This window comes from Centruroides vittatus, unplaced genomic scaffold (genome assembly GCF_030686945.1).
Source record: "Centruroides vittatus isolate TY-2023 unplaced genomic scaffold, ASM3068694v2 contig_1112, whole genome shotgun sequence".
Lineage (NCBI taxonomy): Eukaryota > Metazoa > Arthropoda > Arachnida > Scorpiones > Buthidae > Centruroides > Centruroides vittatus.
Window position 1 is genome coordinate 157,315 of NW_027120714.1, and position 25,996 is coordinate 183,310.

Genomic DNA, 25,996 nt, shown 5'->3' on the forward strand with positions numbered 1-25,996 from the left:
AACTAATTAGGTTTGAGAAATTAATAAAACAAATACATGCATTTTGGGCCCCGTGCGGGTGCACCTGCATAGTTACGGTACTGGCATTAGTATTTGGTATGCTTATAATTGCTTGATAAGTGTTGTATTAAATTATCCTGTTTATTTTGCATTGTATCTTCTTCCTCTTTCGTAGCTCTTTATATTCCAATCGCCTGTATTTGGAGTGAAAACGAGTGATTTTCTTCGAGAAATCTTCAAAAAGATGCGAATCGGCCGACAGTAACTTCGTTCCATTGTTAGTTCGTTAACAATTGCTTGAATATCGCGTTCGAAGAATGACGCCAGAAATGACGTTCGTCTTACGACGTCATCCCGACGCTTATAAATTTGCTTTTCCATTAATGGTTTTATAGCGATACTCCAGAATATAAAAATGTACACCAAACTGCAAATTAAAATAAACTTAAATAAATAAATAAGAAAAATGCAGATGATGTATAGAATTTATTTTGTAAAAGATCCTCATTAACAGTTACAATTAACGCTTGTGCAACGATCGATCTGACATCTACCGGTGTTAGCGCGAACTACATAATGGCGACTACTATGGGTATAATGTATGTCTGTGGACAGTAAGAATTAGAAAGTATTTAACCTACAATGGTAAATAATAAGTATTGCTGTGTATTTGGATGCAAGTCTAAAGGTACATCAAACTCAGTACATATGCACACATTCCCAAAAGATAAATTACTGAGAAAAAAGTGGGAAATAAAACTAAAGTTAGGAAAGCAATCAACGAAATCTATGTACGTTTGCAGTTTGCATTTTGACAAAGACGATTACTATTTGCCAGGTAATAAAAACATTTCTTATAAGTATATTTTAACTGTTATCACATATGGTACTTACGTTTTCATAGGTTTACCATGTGCTCGGCATTATTTAAAACCTAATTCGTATCCGACTAAAAACATACCGATAAGGAAGTTTGATACAACCACCTCAAAACAGATTGCTGAGCAAAGGTCCATTCGTGCCCAAAAAAGACAAGAAATACGGAATAAAGGTTTGTTTCTTAATTTTGTCAGATGCATTTCTTTAATAAGGCTATACCAAAACAAGATCTTATAATGATTGAAATCACTAAATTTTTAGGTTTGGAACCGGCAAATAAGAAAACTATCAAGGAAAAATCTACGTATCAATCTAATAATGACACCAACGTTTTGGAATTGTCACAGCCCAGTACATCCTGGTCTAAATCATCTATTGACTGCTGTGCATGCACAGATCAACAAATGACATCACAAATAGAGGAGGATGAAGATATGACATCAGTATCACAAGCAGAAAAAGATGCAGCTACAGCACTCTTAAATTTAAGTGAAAAATCCAACATTCAGGAGGAGAGGGATATTTTGATGGAAAAAGGAATTCAAGTGAATACACTTTTAGATTCAACCTTAAAATTTACTGTGTTTGACTTAATAAAATCAGACAATGAATTGAATATTCTCACAGGTTTAAACAGTTTTAAAATGCTTGATACCATCTCTGCCTGTGTTAGTGAGTTGCAGTCCAACAATACTGCTTATAAGCCTACTACAATATCTACTAAAGTCCAAATTGTTCTTGTTATGATGAAGTTAAAACTGGCCTTGCCCTTTGCTTGTGTTTCAGTTTTATTTCAAATTTCCATGACAACATGTAGAAGAATATTTTTCAATATTATTGCTTATCTGAGTCAAGTATTAGGTGCTGCGATTGTGTGGCCTTCCAAAGAAGAGATAATGAAAAACTTACCTTTGTGCTTTCAAAAATACAGCAAAGTTCGTGTGATTTTGGACTGCACTGAAGTTTTGGTTGAAAAACCAAAGTGTATTAGTTGCAGAATATTAACTTATTCCCATTACTATGGTAAGCATACTGTTAAAGTATTAGTTGGAATTGCCCCATCTGGTCTTATCACCTATTTAAGTAAAGCATATGGAGGTAGGGCATCTGACAAAGCCATATTTGAGGAATCAAATTTGTTAAATTTACTGGATCCTTATGCAGATCAAGTAATGACGGATAAAGGTTTTCATATAGAAGATGCTTGTTCTGCTAGAGCTATTGGTTTAGTACGTCCACCGTTTGTAAGAAAGCAAAATCAGTTAAGTAAGCATGATGCACTGGAGACTGCAGAAATAGCAAAGGCCAGGGTACATGTTGAACGTGCTATTCAGAGAATGAAACTATTTGCTATTTTAAAACAAAAATTAGACTGGACTTTACTGCCACATATTGACAAAATTCTAACCATTATTTGTGGTGTGGTAAATTTATCTAGACCAATATTGGGTGATGACAAATTTTGAAGAGTGGTGTGAGCATTTTCATTTTGACCCTATATAATGAAGCAGTATTAAACAGCAATTTAATACTGTTTTTATAATCTTATAGTTAATAAGGCTTACTCATTTTTGTTTTTCAATTTTTGTAAGATAAAGAACTCAAACACTAGTTAGGACAAAACATTTTATTCCAAAACAAAACATAACATAACATGTTTTATAAAATTATTAGTACTTAACTCTCTATAATTATTTTGCATAAATCTGTAAGAAAATATCTTTCTTTGCAAATTATGAATAAAATACTGAATAAAAGAAAATGACTTTATTTTAATTTGTTGTATTTGTTTAATTGGGTGCTAATATTGTTATAAGTTAATAAAATTCAAAGTAATGTGTATTTTCTTCTAAAAGTGATTTCTGATGGAAAAAGCAAGATTGTATTTAAGAATTATGACTGCATAGGTAAGGAAAAATAATTTTGGTAAAATCATTTAGTAGCTTTTCTGTCAATTTATAAATAAAACTATAGTCTGCTAAAACTTCAAGGGTTTTAAGGCTTTGGTCTTTACTACTGAATATTACAAAATCACATGAATTTAAATTTAATATAGCCAAACCTAATTGTACCTGTCCATAATACTTGTGATTTTATTTTAAGCTGTAATTGCCATGCCCATCGTGTACTATATACTTAAGAGATTGCACCATTTCTTCTGCAGATTTTTCTGCACCAATTTTGGGGCACTTTACTTCAAGCAGCTTGATAGGTTTTTCATCGTTAAATACAATCCCATCAGGAGAAAATGCAAAACATGTCAGTAATGGTGAAATTATCAAACCAAACTGTTTGACATCACAACCATAGAGTGTTCCATACAATGTGAGTGCTGTTTTTTCCCACTTTTTACCATACTCTGTATTTTCATTTCCCTTAAATTTGCTTCTAAATATATTTGTTAACTTCTTTTCCCAGTCTGCATTTTTCCTCCTTCCATAAGTATATAGTTCATAGCACACTGATCCTGTCACTCTAATACTTCTTTCTTTCTTCCATAAATCATTATTTTGTTCCATTGTCAAGTGGCAAATGTTTTCTATCTCTCTCTTATTTTTGTATATATTTTCTCTGTAGTACATTGAATCCTGAATAGGCATAAGATGATCACTTATATTAGGCAAATATTTATTACAGTCCATACAGTGTTCAATTACTTTTAATATTGACCAATGTGGTGCAATATTATCAGCTGAACTTTGTACAGCTTTGGCTACTAAGCATTTTCTTCCAATTGAATGCTTTGCTAAAGCAGAATCAGGCAACTCTTGAAAAAATCGTTCTCTGATAGCATCTCTTTGGCTTTCATTTAATGAAAGAATTTCTGTTTCCTTTGTCTGGACATGGCACAAATTTTCAACTTTACAAGCTCCATATCTCCCATCAGACCTGCTTGACATTTTGCTCCAATACTGCTCAAGATCAGTACAACTCAGATCTTCCAAAGTATTACCATACCTGCAAGAGAAAAGTACTTATTTATATCTTCATGCCAATACAACTAACCTATTAGTTAAATATTTGAGTGTTTTACCTGTTTACATGAAGCAGTGTCCCTATTGAATGCTTACAGTATCCTGCTTCTCCTGCTATGCAAGTACACTTTATAGATGTCATCAAATATTTATTGAGTTCTGAACTCCATTTGATATTTAACGTAATTTCGTGAGGTTTCTTTGAAACAATACTAGATAAGCAGAGAGCGAAAACTTCTATTTCGACTGGGCAACCATCGTCGTCATCTGTCTTATATATTTTTTCTTTAATGCCACAGCAAATTATCTGTTTTAGCATTTCCTCTCCTTCTATAAGACATCTTTTTCTATCACCCACATATTCTAAAATGTCACAAAGTGAAATCATTATGGTATTAATCCTAGTTGATTTCGTAGTTGTTTATATCGGACAAGAATGCGGATAAAACGTTTTCACTATAGAGAGAAAAGTTAACACACAAGTGACTCGCATTTGTAATTTCTATGTTGACAGGCACGCTATACCCTTTATGGCAGCCATCTTAGTCGATTCATACGCCACCTATAGTTAGTGGCACAAGCGACAATTAATGGAACAGAGACATATTCCCAGGCTTCCACTCGAACAAATATGTTAAAATTTTTAAACATGTAAATAATCAAAAACATATTATTAATCATTCGTTCGAAGTAATTAAAATTTTTAAGCACCCGGTCCGGAATAAAGGTTATATATATATATTTTTTTAAATTAATATTTTAACGGGTATAACGCCTAAGATGGCGCTGCCGTCGATTTTTCATTGCTGGAGGGAAGCGATTCGACGCGCCAAGGTCAAAGTATGTTTAGTTCGTGAACTTTGAGTTACTCTGCCCTTTGATGTCCGGAGAATATGGCGTCTTCTGTTGGTGATTTAAAGATACTTTTACTGCATATCTTTGCTTAAAATTTTAAAAATGCTTTCTTTTTTTTCGTTCGAGTTGGTAAAATAACCACGGAATGAACTGTAGGATTTTGTAACCGGTTTAAGTGTGTGAACCACGTGAACTTAACTGGAACAGATAACGACAAGAGGGCAGAGAAACACGTGATAAGTCCTCCTTCGAATTCACTTCCCGAAATTAGGGAGGTGAGTTTGACCATCTTCCTTACTGCAAACATTTTAAAAGGTCAAAGTTCAATTATTTTAAGGTCGAACATTTAATTGTAACGTTGACCTTTTAAATGAAAATGGCTCCATATTCGCTTAGTACGAGATTCGTGCCAATTTCTCTGGTGTTTTTGCACGTGGAGCTGGGGGTCGTGACCTTTTGTGTGGTTTTACAGCTGCAGTAATTTTGTTTTGTTTTCACCTTGCATTTAAATTTTAAATCTTTAGACTTTAAAGTCTTTTTTTTTTTTTTTTTTTTTTTTTACATAGAAAAGGATGTCAGTTGTGAAACTAGAGGAAAATATTGCTTCCTGTTGTTTATTGTGTGATAACATGTATTTATATTGAATAAATGAGGAAAGTCAAATAATTTAGGTATAATCGTATTCGAGAATCTCTGTTTTTTCTTATGTTACGAATGCGTTTAATGTAAGTTAAACCGCATATATTCCATTTGCTGATAGAAAATTACTATTTGATTAACTTTCTTATATAGTTTATACCTTATTTGAAATCATATTTTAGAATTTTCTACTATTCTCACAATTTTTTTATGGGAAAATGTCTCAATTGGGTTAATGATGTATTACGAAAGAACTTGTCGAATAACTTTAAAAAAATTTGTTTTAGGGAAGAAGTAATTTGGCTAATTATTTTAATAGAGCCTGGTTAAACTAAATTTGTTGCTAGACGTTTTAGAGAATTTATAAATATTTCAAATAGGTACTCCATTTTCAATATTTGGTTACTTTATTATAGAGTAATTTTCAGAAAAATTGTATTCTAATATAATAATAAAAATTACTTTAATATTGGAATGTAGCAAAAGCCTAGTTATAAATCTGCTGGATTTTACTTTGGCTGAGTTACAGGCATCCAGTTGAAAACTTAAGGACCTTCTCCAGTTGGCACAATGAGATATAACTTATATACTTAAATAGGTATTCTAAATTATTTATTTAGAGAAGAGATTTGCTTGGAGCTCGGTTTAACTAGTAACTGTGTAAAGTTTACATATTCGAGAGTCTCTGTTCGAGGTAATCTTTTCTTTAGATGATTTTGAAGATGTCAAATTATTAACTAAGAATTAAACATTACTGTTATAGTTGTTATTAAATAGGCCTACTTCTCATCAAAATTTCATTAAAATTAATTAACTGGAGAAAAATCTAGCAGATTATTGATTAGTAAGAAAATTCTTTGATGTGTTGAAGATAAATCTTAAAAGTTAACAAAAAAACAAAATTTAGCTTTATTCATAGTTTAAAAATTTGGGCTATAGTTTTGATAGGGACAGCAAAAGCTAATAGTGATTAACCACTTGTTTTAAAAAATTGACATAGAAAATGTTCTATGCCATCTTTAAAAATGGCTAAGGTAGAAAAGGCATTAACCTGCCACTCTGGAAGTCCACATCCAAGTCTGGGTCGGTGAATTGATCACCGACCCAGTTGATCTGGATGTGCCGGCAAGAAACGGAGCATGGATGTGTTATACTCTGTCCCCTGCTACCCGTTTGTCGTCACCAGGTGTCCGGCTAAACCCACAATGGGCATGAATAAAATGCCCTTTTATTGGAGACAAGAAAGAAAAAAATTAATAAATAAATAAATAATTATTTTTAATTTAGACCTCATTTCTGAAATTGGTCCGAAGAGTTCAAAATACTTTTTGCGAATGAGAAATCTTAGTTTCACTTCCGTGTTGTTTCAATTTGTTGTTATTGTAAAGATGAAATTATTACTTTTTATTATATATTTTAAAATGAAAACATAATAAGTATAATGGACATACAATTAAAAATCTAATAAAGCAAGGATTACATTGAATATTTGCTAACAATCTGAAATAATCAAATATTTTTAAATGCTCATTAATAAAGCTTTGTTGTAAAACATTGATTTAAGAAAAAATACTTCAATAATCTTAGAAATCATTACTAGGATTTAGATAATATTATTATTAGCGAACATTTTGAAATTTTCTCTGTCTGATTAGACTGCTTCATAATCAAAATAGTTGAGCTAACAACTCGAGAGACGCATGAATTTAATGTTTTTGAGGAATCTTTACAAGTGTTTAATTTACTATTTTGCACTTAATGAAACACCAAACGCCTATTGCTAAGAAATGTTTATTAATGAAACAAACGCCAACGTTTTCAACCTAATAGCCTTGGCCATCTCCGGGTGCAACTGAATTCAAATGTACTGTATTTTAAAAATTTAACATTCTAACGACGGAACGTCTGAACATTTTACGTTTAAATTTAAAACGAAAATATTAGATAAATATATTAAATAAACTAAAACAACAATGATATAAGTAATATAATAAAATGATAAAATAAAGTACATAAAAATGCATCTAAACGTAAGGGCAGGTGCAGACTAAGAGGTTTTTTTTTACGTTGGTGTTCGTTTAATAAACATTTCTCGGCGATAAGTGTTTGATGTTTTGTTAAGTGTTTAGAAAAGCTGAGAGTGATATTTGGTTTTATTATGTTGAATAGTATTCAAGGCTTCAAAGTATTAAAAACTGTTCCAAACAAATTTTAATTACCAGAAGTTGTCACAAGTGATGCAAAGAATTATGAAAGCAATACTTTTTGTAGATACTTTATTTAAAAAATACAAAAATGAGTTAGCATCTCTGAGCATACGAATAATATTAAAGGGAAGCAAAAGGGACAAATTGTCATATTTTATCATTGCCATAATTCTTTGTACATTTATGAAAGTGATCAGTGATTACTAACATATTTAATTTTAAAAAAATTGCTAAAAATGTACTAAAAATTCTCACATTGCTTATTAGGAAATGAAGTTTTATGGTAGCTGCTATTTTCAACTGGATTTGGAGAGTAATGATGAAAAATTTGGTACAGATTGGTCAAAGGGTGTAGAGGGAAAAAGCGTATAGAGGACAGACAGACATACCTTTTTATATTGATAGAAATTTGTATTGATGAATGCCAGAAGGGTTATAAATTACAGTAAAGTAATTATGTATTTTATTCCGTTCCAATAAAAAAAAAAATGTTTGTTCCAGAAATTCTGTAACATGTTTATTCATAATGTTGTTTTGAAATTCGATAGAAATTTTTTGTCATTGAAATGGATGTTTAATTGATAATTGTTAAATTATGAAATTAATTGATTCTTTGAATTTTAGGATTTTTAAAGAACATATCGAAAAATGAGATCGGAAGCAAATTTAGCTCGCTGGTATTTTGGAGGTCTGGCCGGTGCCGGTGCCGCTTGTTGTACGCATCCGCTCGATCTTTTGAAGGTAAGACTGTGAAACAATGACTATTATATAATGAACATTTGACAGGATTTTAAATAGACACATCTTTTTACTGTATACATTAGAAAATTGATTTTCCAAAATGGGTTAAAAAAACTAGAATGTGTAGTGTTGTACATACCATAGAGTATAGTACACAGAGACCAAACTCTCTATGTAACTGGAGAATGTTTTCTGTTGACTGTGGTATCACGAAACATATAACATTATGTTAGAACTAGCAGGTAGACCCGGCGTTGCTCGGGCAAAAGTAACGATAGCGAAGATTAAGATTATTACGTTATAGTCAACCTTACCCGTTTTCACAGAATGCAAGAATTGGAGTCTCCCTTCTAGACTAATTAGAGAATTTTTAGATGGGTCTAAAAATATATTTGATTTCCTGCAAAAACGAAAAAAAAACTGCATCTGCATCTTGCACGTCACTTTTTTTCAACACTTCCATTGTTACTTAACACTTCCATTGTCACTTAACACTTCCATTGTCACTTAACACTTCCATCAACAATGGAAGTGTTAAGACTTAATCCTGTCCCTCTCCCCGTGGGGAGGAATTTTGAAAAATCCCTTCTTAGTGTGCATTCTTGTGACGTACCCTAACTGTGTACCAAATTTCAACTTTCAGCTCCTAACCGTTTGGGCTCTGCACTGCTTATCATCATCATCATCAACTCGTCTCGATTATATATATAGATTTGAGTAACTTATTCTACCTTCAAATACTGTAATTGCGTTACACTATTTATAGTTCATGAAACTTTAAGCGCACAGTGTACCCAAAACACAAAAATAAATGAATTTCTGAATTATCCAAAATTTTGTTTATCTGAAACACCTTTGGTCCTATCAAGTTTGGATAATTGAGTTGTCACTGTAAACAATAAAGATAAACTTATACTCATTCTGAAAGTTTGTAAAAAATTTTCTCAATTTATTTTTAATAAAAAAATAAAATGTGATTGTATTTTAATGTTTAAATATATATTTTTTGCTACAGAAGATATTCATCCTCCAATTCTCTTATTCACTTGTGTTTCTTTACACTTACAACGTATATATAAGAAGTCCTGTAAATTTGGAGCAGTGTCGATCTTTGTTTAATCTTTTATACATCAAGCGTGATACTGAGTAAGGAGGAATGAATTTCAGTTATTCTGATGATGGAGACCCACAATTGGCATGAAGTTGCCAATGCATTTAACAGGCTGTACCAGGACTTCTTGCCAATCACATTACAGCAGTCTGGATGCAGCCGGTTCATAATACGGTTTTTCACACACCCATAAACATCTTTAAAGCTAAGTATGTTTACTATATGGCATGCAGGCTCAAAAAACGTTTTCCACTCCTGTCATAAACTGTTTGCATTTTTCACCGTATGCTCGCCCTCTAGTGTTTAAAAACAAAACTATTCTATCTGGGTCGTTTGCTTAATTCTTGTGTATTATCAGCAGTAAAGATGAATAGCAATAGAAAAAGCAAAGCTTTCTGTTGCGTTCCAAATTGCAATTTCAAAGACTTACGAGAGCCTAATATGTTTTCGTCTATTTCCATACGAAAAACAGATGATTATTTGGAAATTGGTCAGTTATATTTATGAGCTCCTCCAAATTCTGAGCACTCTCAGTGGATTAGACTGTTAAGAATTGGCGGTCTCTCGATTGTCCAACTTTACATGAACAAGTTATGCTGTCAATTTTAAAAGATATTTTCTTAAAGTTTAAAATGCCAGTAATTTTGTGTGGGACAAAGGGTCGAATTTAAGCATTTCGAAGCCCTAAGCTGTCCCCTTACCAACCTTTTACAATTTTAGAAGTCAATCATAAAAAGAAAAAAATTACAATCAAACCTGTTTTTGTGCGGTCTTTTTCTGTGCGATTTTTATTTGTGCGATTTTTTTTGTGCAGTATATGAAAATTTCAATCAAATTGGAACAAATTGACTCCTGTAAAATTTTTAAAAACTCTATTGGTTTTCTATGACATCAGCAGGTTTTTTTCATTTTTTATTCAGTAAAATTTTTTTCTCATACGTTTATTTCGGTCCCCTCTTATTTTAATAGCATAAAACCCATAAATATTATGTTATATTTGAACAGATGCGGTAAGTTAGCTTCCCTCCAGCTTTAGACTGCAGGTGTGAAATTTCAGGCCTTGTTAAATGAAATAACACTTCCTGCAGCTATATTTATCAAATAAAATCATTATTTAACGATTATTTTTAACTTTTTAATGTTAGATTCGTATTTAAGTGGAAATAATTAATTAATATAAAAATTAAAATTCTTAGAGGATTTTTTCCCCATTAGGTGTTGCAGAAAAAGGCCCAAGGAGTTAAAAAAGCAATTCCTAGTTATTTCGTACGGTTTCGAGTTATTTTCTACGTGAGACTTTTTTTATGCCGTCCCTATTCACCGCATAAAAAAAATATTTTTTTAATTGTGTTGCCAAAACTATTTTTTATAGCCACTTGTGAAGTTTCGCGCGATTTTTTTTTATGCATTTTCTTTTATGCGGTCCCTATCCCCCGCATAAAAACAGGTTTGACTGTAATTAAATCAGACTATCTCTCTGATTCAATACGGTTATTGGAAGAAAAAGATGCGAGGTTTCACTAGTCTTCTGTTATATAACCGAATTTAATTAAATTTTTATACTCATTCCATTAAAAATCTTTTTTTAAAATAGGTTTTATCAAGTTTTTTTAAAAAAAAAAAAAAGACTTTATGTTAATTCCTAGAAAAAAATTAATGAAATACTACACAAAATAAAAATGTTTATTACAAAATTTGACTTTAATTTTTTTTGTACAAATGTTTGAGGCCCCTTGAAAGTCGAAGCCCTAAGCAACGATTTACATAGCTTTTTACTTGTAAATCCAGCCCCGATCCCCAATGTCAAAGCTGATGTTTTTAACACAAAGGGCACAAATATGTATAGAATGGTGTTGCTCACTTGTTTCGATACCACATAATGACGTGTCCCGCTAGCAATAATTGTTCTCCTATTATAAAATTTCTCAATAAACAGCTACAAGCGGCATATATCATTACATCGGACAGTAATATATGATTAATTTTACATTATTAGTTACAAGCGATCCAGATGAAGTAGCCATTTTGTAAAAAATGCGGCGCCCTCTATAGTTCATGAAAAACGCGAATAGTCGGAAGGATAAAGGAATCAACAGATAGAATTTAACTTTTAAAATCACATTTTGATTTCAAAAATTGATTCTTGGAAAATTGTTACTTGTGTTAGGCTTTAAATTTTTTACAGAATTATTACTGTTTTTATTTTCCCGGTTCTGTTATATATAAAAGGGGGAAAGTACGGTGTTTGGTCAAAAAAGTCCACTCTCCTAGATTTTTGTGTTTTTGACTTTGGACCGTGAAATGCTGAGAAATTCAAAAAAAATTTGGGGGTTTCCTCTATGTATGGGGGTGGGTGGGTAGCACGATTTTGTTCACCCTCTTTGAAGCTTAATAGCTCCTTAATAATTTTCAATAAAAAGCACACTCCTGTGCTTTTTGTTGAAAATTTCTACACAGCCCACCCTTGCAAAATGAAATTTTGCAGGGTGGGCTGTGTATTAGGGAGATCGGTGCTATTAAATTTTGGTGGTTAAAAGTCGAGGGAGTGGGGAAGATAATGGGGTCGTGTGTATCTCCAGTAGGATCAGATGTAATGACAATTTTCCTTATTATTAGCCTGTACAATTTTTTATAAAGCCTGTTCCTATTCTGAAAATTAATCATTTTTCCATTTATTATAAAATGGCAAAAAATCATTAAATGGTTAAAAATATAAAAAGTTTTTAAATGAAATATCATAACAGACGGCACCACACATTGCTATTTTAAATGTTGCCGTGAAAGTTAAGCAACTCGTTGCTGGATTTTTCTAATAATAAATTAAAAATGATAAATTGTCATCTTGAGTACAATATATTAATTAATATTTATGAGAAATATTAAGATTGATTATCAACGAATTTCTTTATGTAAGATTTTGATAACATTTGTTAGAATATTTAAAAAACTAATTAATTCCTAAATATTTATAATAATTTTTAGTGTTGTTTTCAATAAAGATTTTTATTTTTCATAATTTTCCTATACATACGTAAATTTTAACAATTTACAAATGATATCTTTCCAGGTTCATTTGCAAACACAACAAGAAGGAAAAATAAGTATCGTTAGGAGCACGATTAATATTATTAAACACCAAGGAATTTTAGCTTTATATAATGGACTTTCAGCTTCTGTTTTAAGACAGGTATTTCTAATTTTCTGTTCATGTATAAAAAAAAAATTATCTTTTTCAAATTGATTCTATGCTTTAAACAAACTTAGTATAAATGATTGATCAGAATTACTTTATTGATCTCAGAAATGTACCAAATAAAGAATATTATATGGTGGTTATGGTGTCGGCTCTGGTGATCCGGGCGAACAGCCTCGAGAATTTTTTGGAGGTGGTCTGGTCTGTCCTGGAACAAGGCTGCCCCTTGCCACCCAGCTACGAAAAAAAGCTAAAAATGCTTAATGCCCACAAGGTGGAAAGAGCAAAAAATAAATAAAAATTAAGAACATTCATAAATTATGTTTTGAACATTAAAATATAACTGATAACAGACAGCGTTAAGCATATTCAGAGTTAACTCTTATTGTAATATTTGTTTTTATTGAAATGTTTCAAATGCTAAAGTTTATTATTTATAAAAAAACTAATAATTTAGATTATTAAGTTATTGCCTTGTTGGAAGTTGCTCATATCCATGTATAATCTCTGTAATTAAGAAAATATGCATATAATAATATTGCATGACAGTAATATTGAATAATTATCAAATTAAACTTGCTCCATCCCAAAAAACAGGTTAAATAAATTAACAGCAGAGAAACCATGGAATGAAACAGACAACCTAAGAGTCAGGTGTGGTCTAAAGACTGGTATCTATGACCAAGATATTATGTTGGAGAAACCAAGTGCCAGTTGAGAAAGCAAATTACTAGAACACATGGCAGCAATAAGATTAAAAAGTAATATTTTGACACGGTTGTCGGGAAAATAATTGTAATATCAATACAAATAACGGAAAATTATATATAGGGAAAAAATATCATACATAGAGGAATTAAAGAACACTATGCAATTGTTATGCAGAACAATGTTATTAATTTGAATACTGGCACGAGTGTAGATGCATGCTGGGGATAATGTACAAAGGGGGGTGTAAATACATCATTAACAATGTAAAAACATGTGAACAGATAATAAAAATATCTTCTTTACTCGCCGCGTCCAATCACCAGCAACGAACTATTCTCCACAGCAGAGACGACCTTTCTTTAGAGGCTACGCCTGTTCGCTTGTGATTGGACATGGCGAGTAAAGAAGGTATTTTTATTATCTGTTTACGTGTTTTTACGTTGTTAATACTGTATTTCCGCCAGCCCTATTTTACAAAGGGTGTAAATACATCTTCACGTGACCTAGTTTGTTATCAAAGTCATGATGTTTGTGATGCAGATATTGCTTGTAATACTTTATCCACTGAAGTGGACTATAGTCAGGGCAAATTGCATTTAGAGGTAACATTAAATAAATTTTGTTCCTTGTTAAAAGAAAGTTGTAGTTTACAAATTCTTTATTAAGTTTCCCCAGAAATTGGTAAAAGATTGAGAAAAATAATTTCTTGTGGTCGGTTTTTTCGAGAAGTTTTAAAGTTTTTAACTTTTACTTTCATAAGAAATCATTTTACTGTAAGTTTTTCTACAATATCTTATTATTTAAAAAGAATTTTTTGTTTATATTTATAATAGAACCTAGTAGATAATATTTTTTGGGCAGACTGTTTGATTTCAAATTTGATTACACTGTTGGTGTCGGCATTAAAAATACGTTAAAACTACATACCACACGATGTAGATTAGTGTTTGAAATTTTAAAATTACAGTCATTTTATCTATTAAAGTTTAAAGGTTAAAGAATAAAAACAGCATACAAAAATGTAATATTTGGATCTGTTAATGTATCCAAAGTTTCTTATTCTACTAGGAGCAGAACTAATAGCCTGGCACAGTCTTTCTGGGACAATATAGATTTAAAAATACTTCAAAATTTTCCTTAATTGTAAAGAAAATTTGTCTTTAGATATTTGCTTTTAATATACATTTTTGATAGTATGCAGTTATGTTTATTTTAAAACATTCAATTCTGTCGAGAAAGAATGATCTTCATAATCTGATTTTTTTTTAATTTGGAATTTGAAGATAGAAATTTATTTGGTTTGAAAATATTAACCATTTATTAATGAATTCATTGAATTTAGTTTTAAAAATATTGTATAGCTTTTTACTTCATTACATGTTTTCATTCTAATTTGTATTGTTTGGAAAAATATGGATGAGTACTGTGAAAAATTAATAATTAATATATGTGATGATTATAAAACATATTTCAGAAAAATTTAAGTTAAAATATTAATAAAATAGCATTAAAATCACATTTTAAAAATGACTTTTCTTCAAGTTAAAATTGAAACAATTATAAACATATTTTTGTGATTACAGTTGACGTATTCCACTACCAGATTTGGAATATATGAAGTAGTCAAGCAAAAGATAACTGTTCCGGGAGAACCTCTACCTTTTTACAAAAAAATACTTTTGGCGTCCGTCGGCGGAGTAGCCGGCGGTTTCGTCGGCACTCCCGCCGACATGATTAACGTCAGGTAAAATTCGATAAATTTAGTCTGATGGATTTGAGTCAAAACCCATCCTGCCACATAAATTATACTTTACATATTATAATTTACAGGATGCAGAATGATATTAAAATTCCAGTTGAAAAGCGACGAAAGTAAGCACTTTTGTTTTTTTTTTTTTTTCATATTTTTATACCATAATACTAAATGTATCTGTTGCCAAAGTTAAAGTTTATAATTTTCTATTCAACATAATAATATGAAAGTTCAGAATTTTCATTAAAATGAGTGTTTTTGGTGTGTTTAAATCTGGTGGATAGATTTTTGTAAGATAAGGGCTACCTGTAATATATTCCAAGACACACAGTAACTCAATGACTAAAAAGGAAAACACACCAGCCTTGATAATAATAATTACAGATGTGTTTGTTATTGTCAAATATCAAAATATAAGAAATAATCAATATAAAATATTACGAGTATTTTAATGTGAAATCATATAAACGTATGCAGATTCTGAAGAGTCGGTGAATAAGCGAAAGGACATTCCCAAATTTGAAATCTTGCAGGTGTCACCCCAAAATTACTCCAGGCACGGACAAGACATCTATCGCAGTCCACTGGTGGACTGCAATCGACGTCTTGCTCGTGCCTGGAGTAATTAAATTACATTATTGAAGACTGTTCAAAGTATATTGTCATTTCACACAAAAACTTTAAACTATGCAGTTTTGTTTAAAAAAATTTCTCTCGCGCCAAACGTTTTTATAATTGGATCTTGTTCTAAATGGTTTCTTAGAATCTTAGAATGGTTTCTTCATTCTTTGATTAAAGAATACAAAACTTTCTGTAACATTTTTTCTATGTTTTATATTTGTAAGATTAGATATTCAACATCCTATATCTGATTTTCTTTATAATTATTAACATTTTTGAATGTAGCATTACTTTGAGAAATTATATTGCTGTTTAGATATACAAAAGATAGTTGGTAAAGAAATATTCTCACACATTATTCATTATATTAAGTCAAGTAATGTGGATCTTATTTTTGAAAGTATTCAAATGTTAAAAATCTTTTATTTTCTGTAATAAGATTAATGATAGAAAAAGCATCTGCGTTGAGTTCAAATATTACCAAACAGATAGAAGAACAGCACGTTCACTTTAACATTACGTTTACTATTCTGTGTCTACTTTTTGATATAATCACCCATTTATTCTGTTTTGCCAGTTTGTTTGACTCTCTTACAGAATTCAATTTGCTGATTACATAGCTATAGACAAAATACTTTGTTGAGAATTTTCTTCATCAGTCCAAATGGATACAACAAATAGTATGTGAATCTGTAGTGACAGTATCATAGAGTTCTACTATATTTACATTAAAAACACATAAGAGTTACATTCAGACTTTTTTAATACATCCTAATGTTTATTGGTAATTTTATAGAAATTCTTAATGAGAAAAGATAAAAAAAACTTTAACAAAATCTTCTAATTTGCATATAATTAGTTAAGTAAACATAATTCTTAACTAGAAACTAATTTATTGTAGTCTTTTACAGTTTATTTTAAAAATTACATTAAATTAATGCAAGAATTGATCTATTTAATTCCAAAAAGTGCTGTTGCAAGAGAACTTGTGCTGGATATTCAAATACCAAAAGTTCTTGTAGCTAATCCTTACAAGCTCACACAACAACAAACAAGTGATTTGAGAATCGGTAATAGTATTTCACCCTCCCATTGGATATTCAATTTTTATTTGTTTCGACACTACTGGATCAAGTATATGGACTAATCTATTCTATGACCAAATATTGATTTTTGAGGAATTTTAATATCCAATTAATTGTTAACTGTAATTTTTGTAATAAACTTGCTGGATAATTGACATTATTGACAGAAATTGTCAGGAAATTAACTTTTTTGAAATGAACACTTCTCACTTCTTGCATTCAAATATGCTCATTATTAGTTACTAACTATTGTACAACTGTACAAAGCAAATTAACGTACTATATAGGATCTGTTGCTTGTTTTCAAGAACTGTTTTTGAGTACTCATTTGACACTTGAAAGTTGCCAAGTCTTGAAAATACAAGGGTAATCCCAAAAGTAAGATCTCCTATTTTTTTTAAAATACAAAGAAACGTTTATTTTCAGTAATGTTCATATCATTTTAAAGCTTGAACATTTATCTATTTTTCTACATAATCGCCATTTCGGTCAATGCAATTTTGTATGCGCTGTGGCAATTTTTGGATGCCCATGTCATACAAGCTCGTTGCCAAGTCGCGGGACCCATCTTGCACACACCTTTCGATATGCAGTTTTTCCGTTAAAATCCTATGATTGGTGCATTGGGAAACCTCAAGAACCAAAATGCAGAGATCAGAGTGATTCACTGATCTTCACGCATGGTTTGCTCAACTTTCGTGATTGTCTCATTGAAAATTGACGGTCTCCCGCTTCTTTCTTCGTCGTGAATTTCAGTACGATCAGCTGCAAATTCCCTACACCACTACTTGAGGACGTTTTTGACATCTATGCACGACTCGCCGTACACTTCCTTCAATTGGCAATGAAAATTAATTGGTTTAACACAACATGGCGGTGAGCTGGTATGATATGGCATCCAAAAATTGCCACAGCGCATACAAAAATGCATCAACCAAAATGGCAATTATGTAGAAAAATAGATGAATGTTCAATCTTTACAATGATATGAACATTATTGAAAATAAATGTTTCTTTGTATTTTAAAAAAAATAGGAGTCCTTACTTTTGGGATTACCCTTGTATTTGATTCTCTCAAACTTAAATAAAATCATTATATTATTTGTATGTTCAATTTTATAATATATAATATGAAATTAAAATAAAAATGTGCATTTTCCATATCAAATTTATGCAGAATTATCTTTTTTCCCTAAACTTATAGCTATAAACATGCAATAGATGGTCTTTATCAAGTTTACAAAAATGAAGGCGTACCTCGTTTGTTCTCTGGAGCAACCACAGCAACTTCCAGAGCCATTCTTATGACCATCGGACAAGTAAGTAAATAATTAGTTTTCCAATGAACAAATTTTACAATAAAGACCATCTAATTGAATTTATGAAATTTCAGATATCCATGTACGAACAAATCAAACAATTGCTTATGCAAAGCGGATATTTTGCGGATAATCTCTTGACTCATTTCACAGCAAGTTTATCTGCCGTAAGTAAACAAAAATTTAATTGTTGTATTAAATAAATAAATGAATTCAAAGTAATCATTTTAGTAAGTGAAACTAAATTTAATTAATTTGAAGGCAAGCATAGCTACCACGATGACTCAACCGTTAGATGTCTTAAAGACAAGAATGATGAATGCTAAACCAGGAGAATACAAGGTAAATGAAAGTAAATTTTTATATTAAATTTTACAGGAAATAATTTGATAAGTACAGTATTATAAATTCATTTTTTCATTTATTTCTTTTAAATTATATTTTAAAAAAAACTATTCCAATCTTCAAAAATTATTAGTTCCTTTATTGTTAGTTTTCTGGTTGTTTATAAGTTCTAAGTACAGTAAGACCCCGTTTAACATGGGGAATGTGTTCCTGGACAAGAAAGCGCTAAATGAGACAGCGTTAAACAAGGTCATTTTAACATAGAGTAAATAGGGATAGGGGAACATGCAACCAAAAATAAACAAATTTTACTTTAATTTTAAGTTATTTTTATATTAATTTGTATAATAATAATATGTTAAATAACACATAAACATGCACACAGAAATGTAAAGTTCATTTTTTGTGATGAAAGTCCTGACTTTTCTAAAATTCTTGTTTTTTTGCAATGAAATCATTTAATGTCATTTGTCGCTTTTTTTTTCTTTCCTTAAGCAAACGTTGGTAGCAGAGGATCGCATCCAAAACACCACATTTTACTTTTGCACTCCTTTCAAAGTCTGGATCATTTGCTACAGTTTGATCAACAATTTTGGTTATCTTTACCAAACTTTTACTAAGGAAATCTGTAGAGAAATATTTTGGGTTCTTCATTTTCAGAAATCCCTGTTTTCTAGTTCTACATGAATCCCTTGTTCTGCCAGTTCTTGAAAGTCGTCATTGGTAAGGCTCTCGCCAGAAACCTGCTGTAACTCCTCAATATCCTGCTTGTCTACATGTCCTAGTCCTGCTGTATCAATTACGTTGAGTTTGGTCAACCTAACGATACAGTGATAGGCTCTTTTTGTTGAGAATTCTTGGATACCTTCAGTCGTAACTTTTTCCACATTCCGTTCATGCATTTATCAGTTAATTCTTGCCATGCAAAGCCAATTTTGCCTATGGCATCCATGATGGTATACTTTTTCCAAAATTGCACCAAACAAACATAGATTTAAAGAAAGTACAGCTTTTTGCTACCTTTTTCTGATTGGTTCGTGTTCGTAAATAGTCATATTATATACGAATCAATAAAATGCCGTGATAATTTAAACCAGTGTAAATTTTGAGCTTTTTTCTAGGCTTCAAGCAGATTGCATTATATGAATCAGCGTTAAATGGGGTCTTACTGTAGTTTTAAACCTTTCAGCCTATCATTAGGAATAGGATGACTTGATCACTGAACGACTAATTTAAGGTGAAGATGTAGTCTAGGGTTATTTTGTATATTTGCTATTTTTCCCTAATTAATGAGATATAACTTACATGTATGTTTAAAATGTATTGTTTTACAGAAAGATGATGCGATACAAAAATAAATCCAGCAACTTCTTAGCTGTTATGAAATTTTATTTAAAAAATAACTTTTATTTTATTAATCGTAATAAATAAAATTGTGTGTTGTGCCATCCATTATGATATTTTATTATAAATTTTAATATTAATAACTATTATAAAATGGCAAAAAGCTTAATTTTGAGGGTAGACATGAGTTTGATAGAAATTTTAAATGCTAATAACAAGTAAAATGTTCATTAACTCATGATACGACACACGACCTTGACCTTTAACCTCCAAAATTTAATAGCATCAATGCCCCTTATACACAAGCCACCGTGCTAAATTTCATTTTTTAATATTTACTCCATCCTGAGATATTAAACAAAACAAAATAGATGCATGCACGCACACAAATATCCATAGAACTTTTTTGAGTTTAGATGGTCTGAAAGCAGAGATTTGCAAAAATAATTTGAAGGTCAAATTTGACACAATTCCAACACTTTCTCTTGTTATATATACATAATAGCTGGGAAAGCAAGATATAACCATCTCTTTGAAATTTAAGCATGATCTTCGTCTTATGAAGTCAGAAAAACCCAATAAATGATCACCACTGGATCAACCCTTAGTATGAAGCCACACACAGTCATGTAACCATGCAGAATGTCTAAAAATCACTCTCGTTTGTTCACCGGCTGCAATTTCACACACAAACTTAGAATTCTGGCGAGCAACCGAGTTGTTCACCAGTAGCCAGTCATTTACCGGTCAAGTCACCCTATAAACCTTATAAGAAACTTCAAAAAGCGTTAGATAAAATACTTTCCGCTTTTAAATTCAAATCTTCCATCGAATGCTTTTTTCCTCGAGCAGATGCCCACATCCTGTGCCAGAGAGTTTATCGTAATACGTATCTTTCTTAAGAGTAATAAATTCGACACCGGTAAACCAGAAGGACCCGTGGAAAGTTTACAAGCATCGAGTTGTAAATTAATTTATATTAGGATAAACTATCTGGCAAGAATGTAACTGCTCAAGACGAACAGGCACAACTTTCTTGTCATTAATTTCTTGCCAAAGGTCGGAATGTATGTTAAATTCAAATGTACAGTACCTAGAATTGAAAATAATAGAATACGTTGGTAAAAATATTCTTAAATATATATTTTCAGAGTTTATTGCACTGCATTGCTGTCACGGCAAGACTGGGACCACTGGGCTTTTTCAAGGTATCGTTTTAATAAAATTTACTTTAACAGACTCCGCAGACAAATTTAAACTTCGAGATGCGATATTCTAGTCGTTTCAAATTACACATTATTTATTCTTTTATTTTTTCATCAGGGTTATATTCCTGCGTTTGTTCGATTAGGACCTCACACCATATTGACATTCGTTTTCTTCGAACAACTCCGCATAAATTTCGGATTTAGACAGGATTCCAATTAATGTTTTTATAGAACAATACATCAATAATATACAAAATATTCCAATACCAAGTGGGTTTTTATTATTTAGTACCAAATTATTTGTTTATATTTTTATATATTAAAGTTTATATTAAATATGCGACGGAGACGAAGGTTTATACCATTTCTTTTAATCGTCCGTCGCATTTAAATTTTTAAAATGCACAAGAGAAGGATTCGAAGTTACAAATGTTTTGTTTTCATAAAAAAATATTAAATTGTTTGGAGCAAAGATGTTGTCGGCATGGCAGTTTTATTTGTTTCAAAAATAGTGGGTAAACAGTGGTAAAACAAAAATTTGATACACTTACAATACTCTGCCTGGGTTTAAAAACTAATTTTGAAAATTTTAAAGCAATATTCTTTTATATCAAAATTATAATACAATGGTAAGATTCGTATACCCAGTCCTTCTGTTGTAATTAAAACCCAAGGTTCCTTTTGGACACGCCGTGTCCGAACACATTCTCTAAAATATTTTAATTGGTGCTTTAGATATTTATTTTTGATAGAATTTTTTTATATCATTAATTTGAATAGGAACATTGGAAAATTTTTAAATTTGTGATAATTTAGAAATGATATATATATAGATAATTGTTGTAAATGGTTTAACTGTATAAATATATTTATAATATTACAAAAGTATAAATTGTACGTTGTTATAGATCAAAGGATTATAACTGTTACATTTGTTAACGCAGGAGAAACATAGTTATTAGATTTGTTACGGGAATTGCCGAAGACGAAATTGCAATTCTTTTGTTTCTAAGATAAATCATTTTTTCCGCCACAAACGAGTTTTAAATTAGAAATTGCTAAAGATTAAAACGACGGGCAGAAATAAATCTGTAACGATTGATTTTGTAAGTTAAATCTAAGGAAAACCATAAGTTGCATTTGTACTTGGGTACGACCACATGTAATTTGGATACAAATTGGAAATAATCTGTATTTGTCTGGTCGCGAGTGTCTTCTGTATCTGTCTACAAATATTATAGTAATAAATGCAATTTTTGCTCCGAAAATCACAAGTAGTACGGTACATATTACGTTTGTAGTGTGCGGAGTGGCATGTCCATGCACAACTGATACGCCTCAGTATTCAACGGGCCATGCGTTGTTAGTCTCGCAGAATTCTGTAATTCCCAAGGTACTGTACGTATCGTTCGTTTTCTAAGATGTGTAGATGTCGATAAGGTTTTTGGGTTAATGTTACCTATGGTTCCAAAATAGCGGCTCGTCTCTGATTCAAGGAAACAGAAGAAAGAAAACAGTGGGGATGCACGTTCTAACCTAACCTAACCTAACCTAATCTAACCTATTCTAATAATTTGGTTGGTAATAATTATGGTAATTAGAATAGGTTAGATTAGGTTAGAACGTGCGTCCCAACTGTTTTCTTTCTTCTGTTCTCTTGAATCAGACGATCCGCCATTTTGGAACCATAGGTAACATTAACCGGTTTTTGTTTATTCGATTAGAGTTTTAATTATAAAATTTGCCCTAAACGCGGGCAACGTTTATGCCGAATGCCCTTTCAATCGGCCAATATAGACGGGCATTTGGATTTAAATTCGGGCACGGATTAGGCCGAACATTTTAAAATATTAATTCGGGACCATTACCGCCAGAAGTATACGCAATGTCTTCCGAATCTGGTAATCGACGAAGGTGGAAAGACGCTGGCAACTTGGCACTGGTCTGTAATTTGGCCAACCGGCGCGCGCATCCGCAGTCCACAGTAGATCCTAATTTCAAATTTAAGCTCCATCAGAAATTGATGGAAGTTTCCCTATTGTTTACTCCGGATTTAGTTTTCACATTTTTCGTTTAAAAGACCAATCTGTACCGCAGAATTGAAAATGGTGCCATTTTCCGTTATCGTGGCTTGCCTGCGCGTTGCGCATATGCGTGCGTATTTAACTTTATTTCGCCGGGCATCGGCTACGTTAGAATTGTTATTGGCCATTCCGTCGGAGGGACGAAAGAAGAAAAACATAGCTGTAGTGAATTTCCACCCACTACCTCCGGTAAGTTTACATCGTTTTAACTTAATATATTTTAATTATTTTGCGAAAAAGAATGCGTAATATTACGCAAATGGCATTTCTCCGCCTTTAAACGCGTGTAATTAAGTAATGGGTGCGGTATGAATAAAATGCGGTTATATAAAATATTTTCGTTCGATATCCAGTTGGCGCGCTCTATTAAATTACTGTCGCGGGCGATTTCCGGAAATCGCTCGTAACGGCAAATTGCGGAAGCGACGCTCGACTACTATCGTTCCTAAAATGTTTCGGTGCGTTGGGACCTACTGCCGGAGTCGATGGATTATCCGGTGACCGTTAGCGAAAATGAGTGCATTAGCCGCTAGGGGCGCTTCGAACGTTTGGGATCTGCTACAATGAAAACAGTAGAAGGCATTTTATTTTTCAGTCGTTTAATCATTTGTTTTTTAGTCACAGTCTAAATGACTTCAGGCATTTAGGTTCTACTCTATTTATTCATTCGCAAACATGTCAACGTACTTGGTTCCCGGGTGCAATTCGGGATGCCCTAGTGAAAAGACAATAAAAAAAAAGGGGGGGCGGTGTAGCTGTGTCGGGGACACGGCCGTGTGTTTTACGTGAATACGTGTACGTTAACGGGTAATATTATCTTTGAGCGTATTATATGTAAGCTATATCATTCCTTAACAGTAAGGAGTCCTTCGGATCTCCATGTTTTATTTATGATGGCAAAATTTTTACGTTTCCGGCACCGCTTCACTCTACATATGGTGTTTTATGGGTACCACTGGATGGCTATCGAGAAGCCCTTTCCAACCGTAATCGATTTCTATATTTTAATTTGGCTTTTCGACGAGTATAGGCCGACATTGTATTAAATTTTCTTAATTTTTAACTTTAATACCGTATATATTCGCCATAACTATTCCGCACTAATGTTTTGTGTACGCAATCGATAAATGTTGACGAGAGCTGTAAATTGAAACTCAGACGAGAGTCGTAGCTTCTCCGAGTCAAAATGTATACTAAACGGAAAGTATGTGACGCGGCGAAACGACCTCAAAATGGCGGCGCTTTCCCTTCCGCCGCGCGCGATGCGTCACAGTCCCCACTCAACGTAATGAATTCTTTGATTTTTTAACTACCGAGTGGTTAATTAAATTTTGGATGTAGATGATAGATATGTAATGTAATCCCAAACTGTATCCCCCGATTTTGTTATCAGGTTTCTGAATTGCCTCCCACTACGAAAGCAAATCTAAAGACGTATTCACGTCAAAAGGCACTTTTTAAGGGTGCCAGAAAATCATTTGATGAAAAAATTGTAGTACATTTTATTTAAAAAATAATGATTTATTGTGTGTAATTTTAAATGCAATAAAATCTTTGTGTTTATTTTTTCATTTGCTTTTTTGAAATTTTAAATTTGCAACGTAAGACTGGATGCTATAAGTGGAAAGGATTGGCAACCCTAAAAACATGAATGCTGTGACCGAGTTAGAATATACTACGTAGAGCAAGGTCTGTATAAGAAGGTCAGGACACGCGTGACCTACTTCTTGAGCCGCCATTTTGGGGTATTTTGAGTCGCATGTTTTAAGCAAACGTGTACTGAGGTAAGTTTTATACGACATTAATTAAACTAAAATTGCATAAATCCAGTGATTTCAGTCAAAATTATAATAATAATTTCGGATGATTATGCAACCCCAATTTTATGCAACTTTTCGATCAAATAGTTTAAAAGAAACTATCATCCACATCATTTGCTGTCGTGAATGAAACTAATTAAATGGGTGCTAAAACTGATCCAATTACGTATATAAGCACTTGGTAAAGTAATGCAATAACATAATTTAAATATTCTTGAAACCGTGTTTTATTATATGTTGAGCACTAAACACAAGACCGTGTTATTTATCAAACACTTGGCTTTATTCCACCTCTATTAGTTGAATCTAATAGAGGTGGAAATAAAGCCAAGTGTTTGATAAATAACACGGTCTTGTGTTTAGTGCTCAAGCAATAACATAAGTTATCCAAAATTTTATTTTAAAGCATTTACCAATACAATATTAATGCATTAAAAAATAAATACTGGACTAACGTTTAATTAATGAACATTTTTTACTTTACAAAGGCTTAAACGTCATATTTTCCTAATTACATTAATATTATCCTTTTTGGTTAAATTTTAACACAATTTGATGATATTTTTAACAGAGCTTATCTGAGACATAACTTCCTTTTCTGTAAACACGCAAGATACAAATATAATAAAACACCATTTTCGGAAGTCAGCAGAAGTACGCATAAATGAGCTTTTGCTTCCATACAGTTTTTTTACATTCAAAGTACTGTTCATATATCTGGCAAAAATATGTAATCTCACTGACAGAAAAGTTGAGATTAACAGTTCAAACTGAGATTCTTCGAAATGAAGCTGAACAACAAATAATTTCATGTGAACTTACGTATACATCTCAAAGACTACCTATAGAAAAACATAATATACACTATCCTCACGTAGTTTAGAATGTTCAGTTGGCTGCCACTTATCCCGTCTGCAGTTCTGCATCCATTTCGCTTTCCTCTGCTTATCTGCAGGAAATCTAAACAATCGAAGGTCGGTAGACTTACTTTTACAATTAGGTGCCACAGAATAACCCATTGTTTAACGTTTTTAGTTGGTATATACGTAATAATAGTCGACTCACGCAGGAACCACGTATGATGATCTCTATCGATATGCCCCAAC

The 25,996-nt window shown here is 31.9% G+C and overlaps 2 protein-coding genes across 5 annotated transcripts; both read left to right on the forward strand.

Annotated features, from left to right (window-relative positions):
* Nucleotides 1–549: 549 nt before the first annotated feature.
* Nucleotides 550–2,451, forward strand: LOC136976383 (uncharacterized). Its single transcript, XM_067271635.1, has 2 exons — nucleotides 550–1,051; nucleotides 1,141–2,451. Exons 1-2 carry the CDS (start codon nucleotides 643–645, stop codon nucleotides 2,343–2,345), a joined length of 1,614 nt encoding a protein of 537 aa, XP_067127736.1. The 5' UTR covers nucleotides 550–642; the 3' UTR covers nucleotides 2,346–2,451.
* Nucleotides 2,452–4,624: 2,173 nt separating this feature from the next.
* On the forward strand, nucleotides 4,625–22,254 carry Dic1 (Dicarboxylate carrier 1). 4 transcript variants are annotated; one of them, XM_067271999.1, is made up of 10 exons: nucleotides 4,625–4,703; nucleotides 8,180–8,296; nucleotides 12,475–12,594; nucleotides 14,895–15,055; nucleotides 15,142–15,183; nucleotides 17,975–18,089; nucleotides 18,164–18,256; nucleotides 18,351–18,431; nucleotides 20,930–20,986; nucleotides 21,102–22,254. In XM_067271999.1, the coding sequence occupies exons 2-10, from the start codon at nucleotides 8,204–8,206 to the stop codon at nucleotides 21,204–21,206; spliced, it is 867 nt and encodes a 288-aa protein (XP_067128100.1). In that variant the 5' UTR covers nucleotides 4,625–4,703; nucleotides 8,180–8,203; the 3' UTR covers nucleotides 21,207–22,254. The 4 variants fall into 4 exon arrangements, with proteins under 4 accessions (XP_067128100.1, XP_067128105.1, XP_067128113.1 ...); XM_067272004.1 differs by having other exon boundaries at nucleotides 4,646–4,694; XM_067272012.1 differs by lacking the exon at nucleotides 4,625–4,703 and adding an exon at nucleotides 4,721–4,763.
* The last annotated feature ends 3,742 nt before the right edge of the window (nucleotides 22,255–25,996 follow it).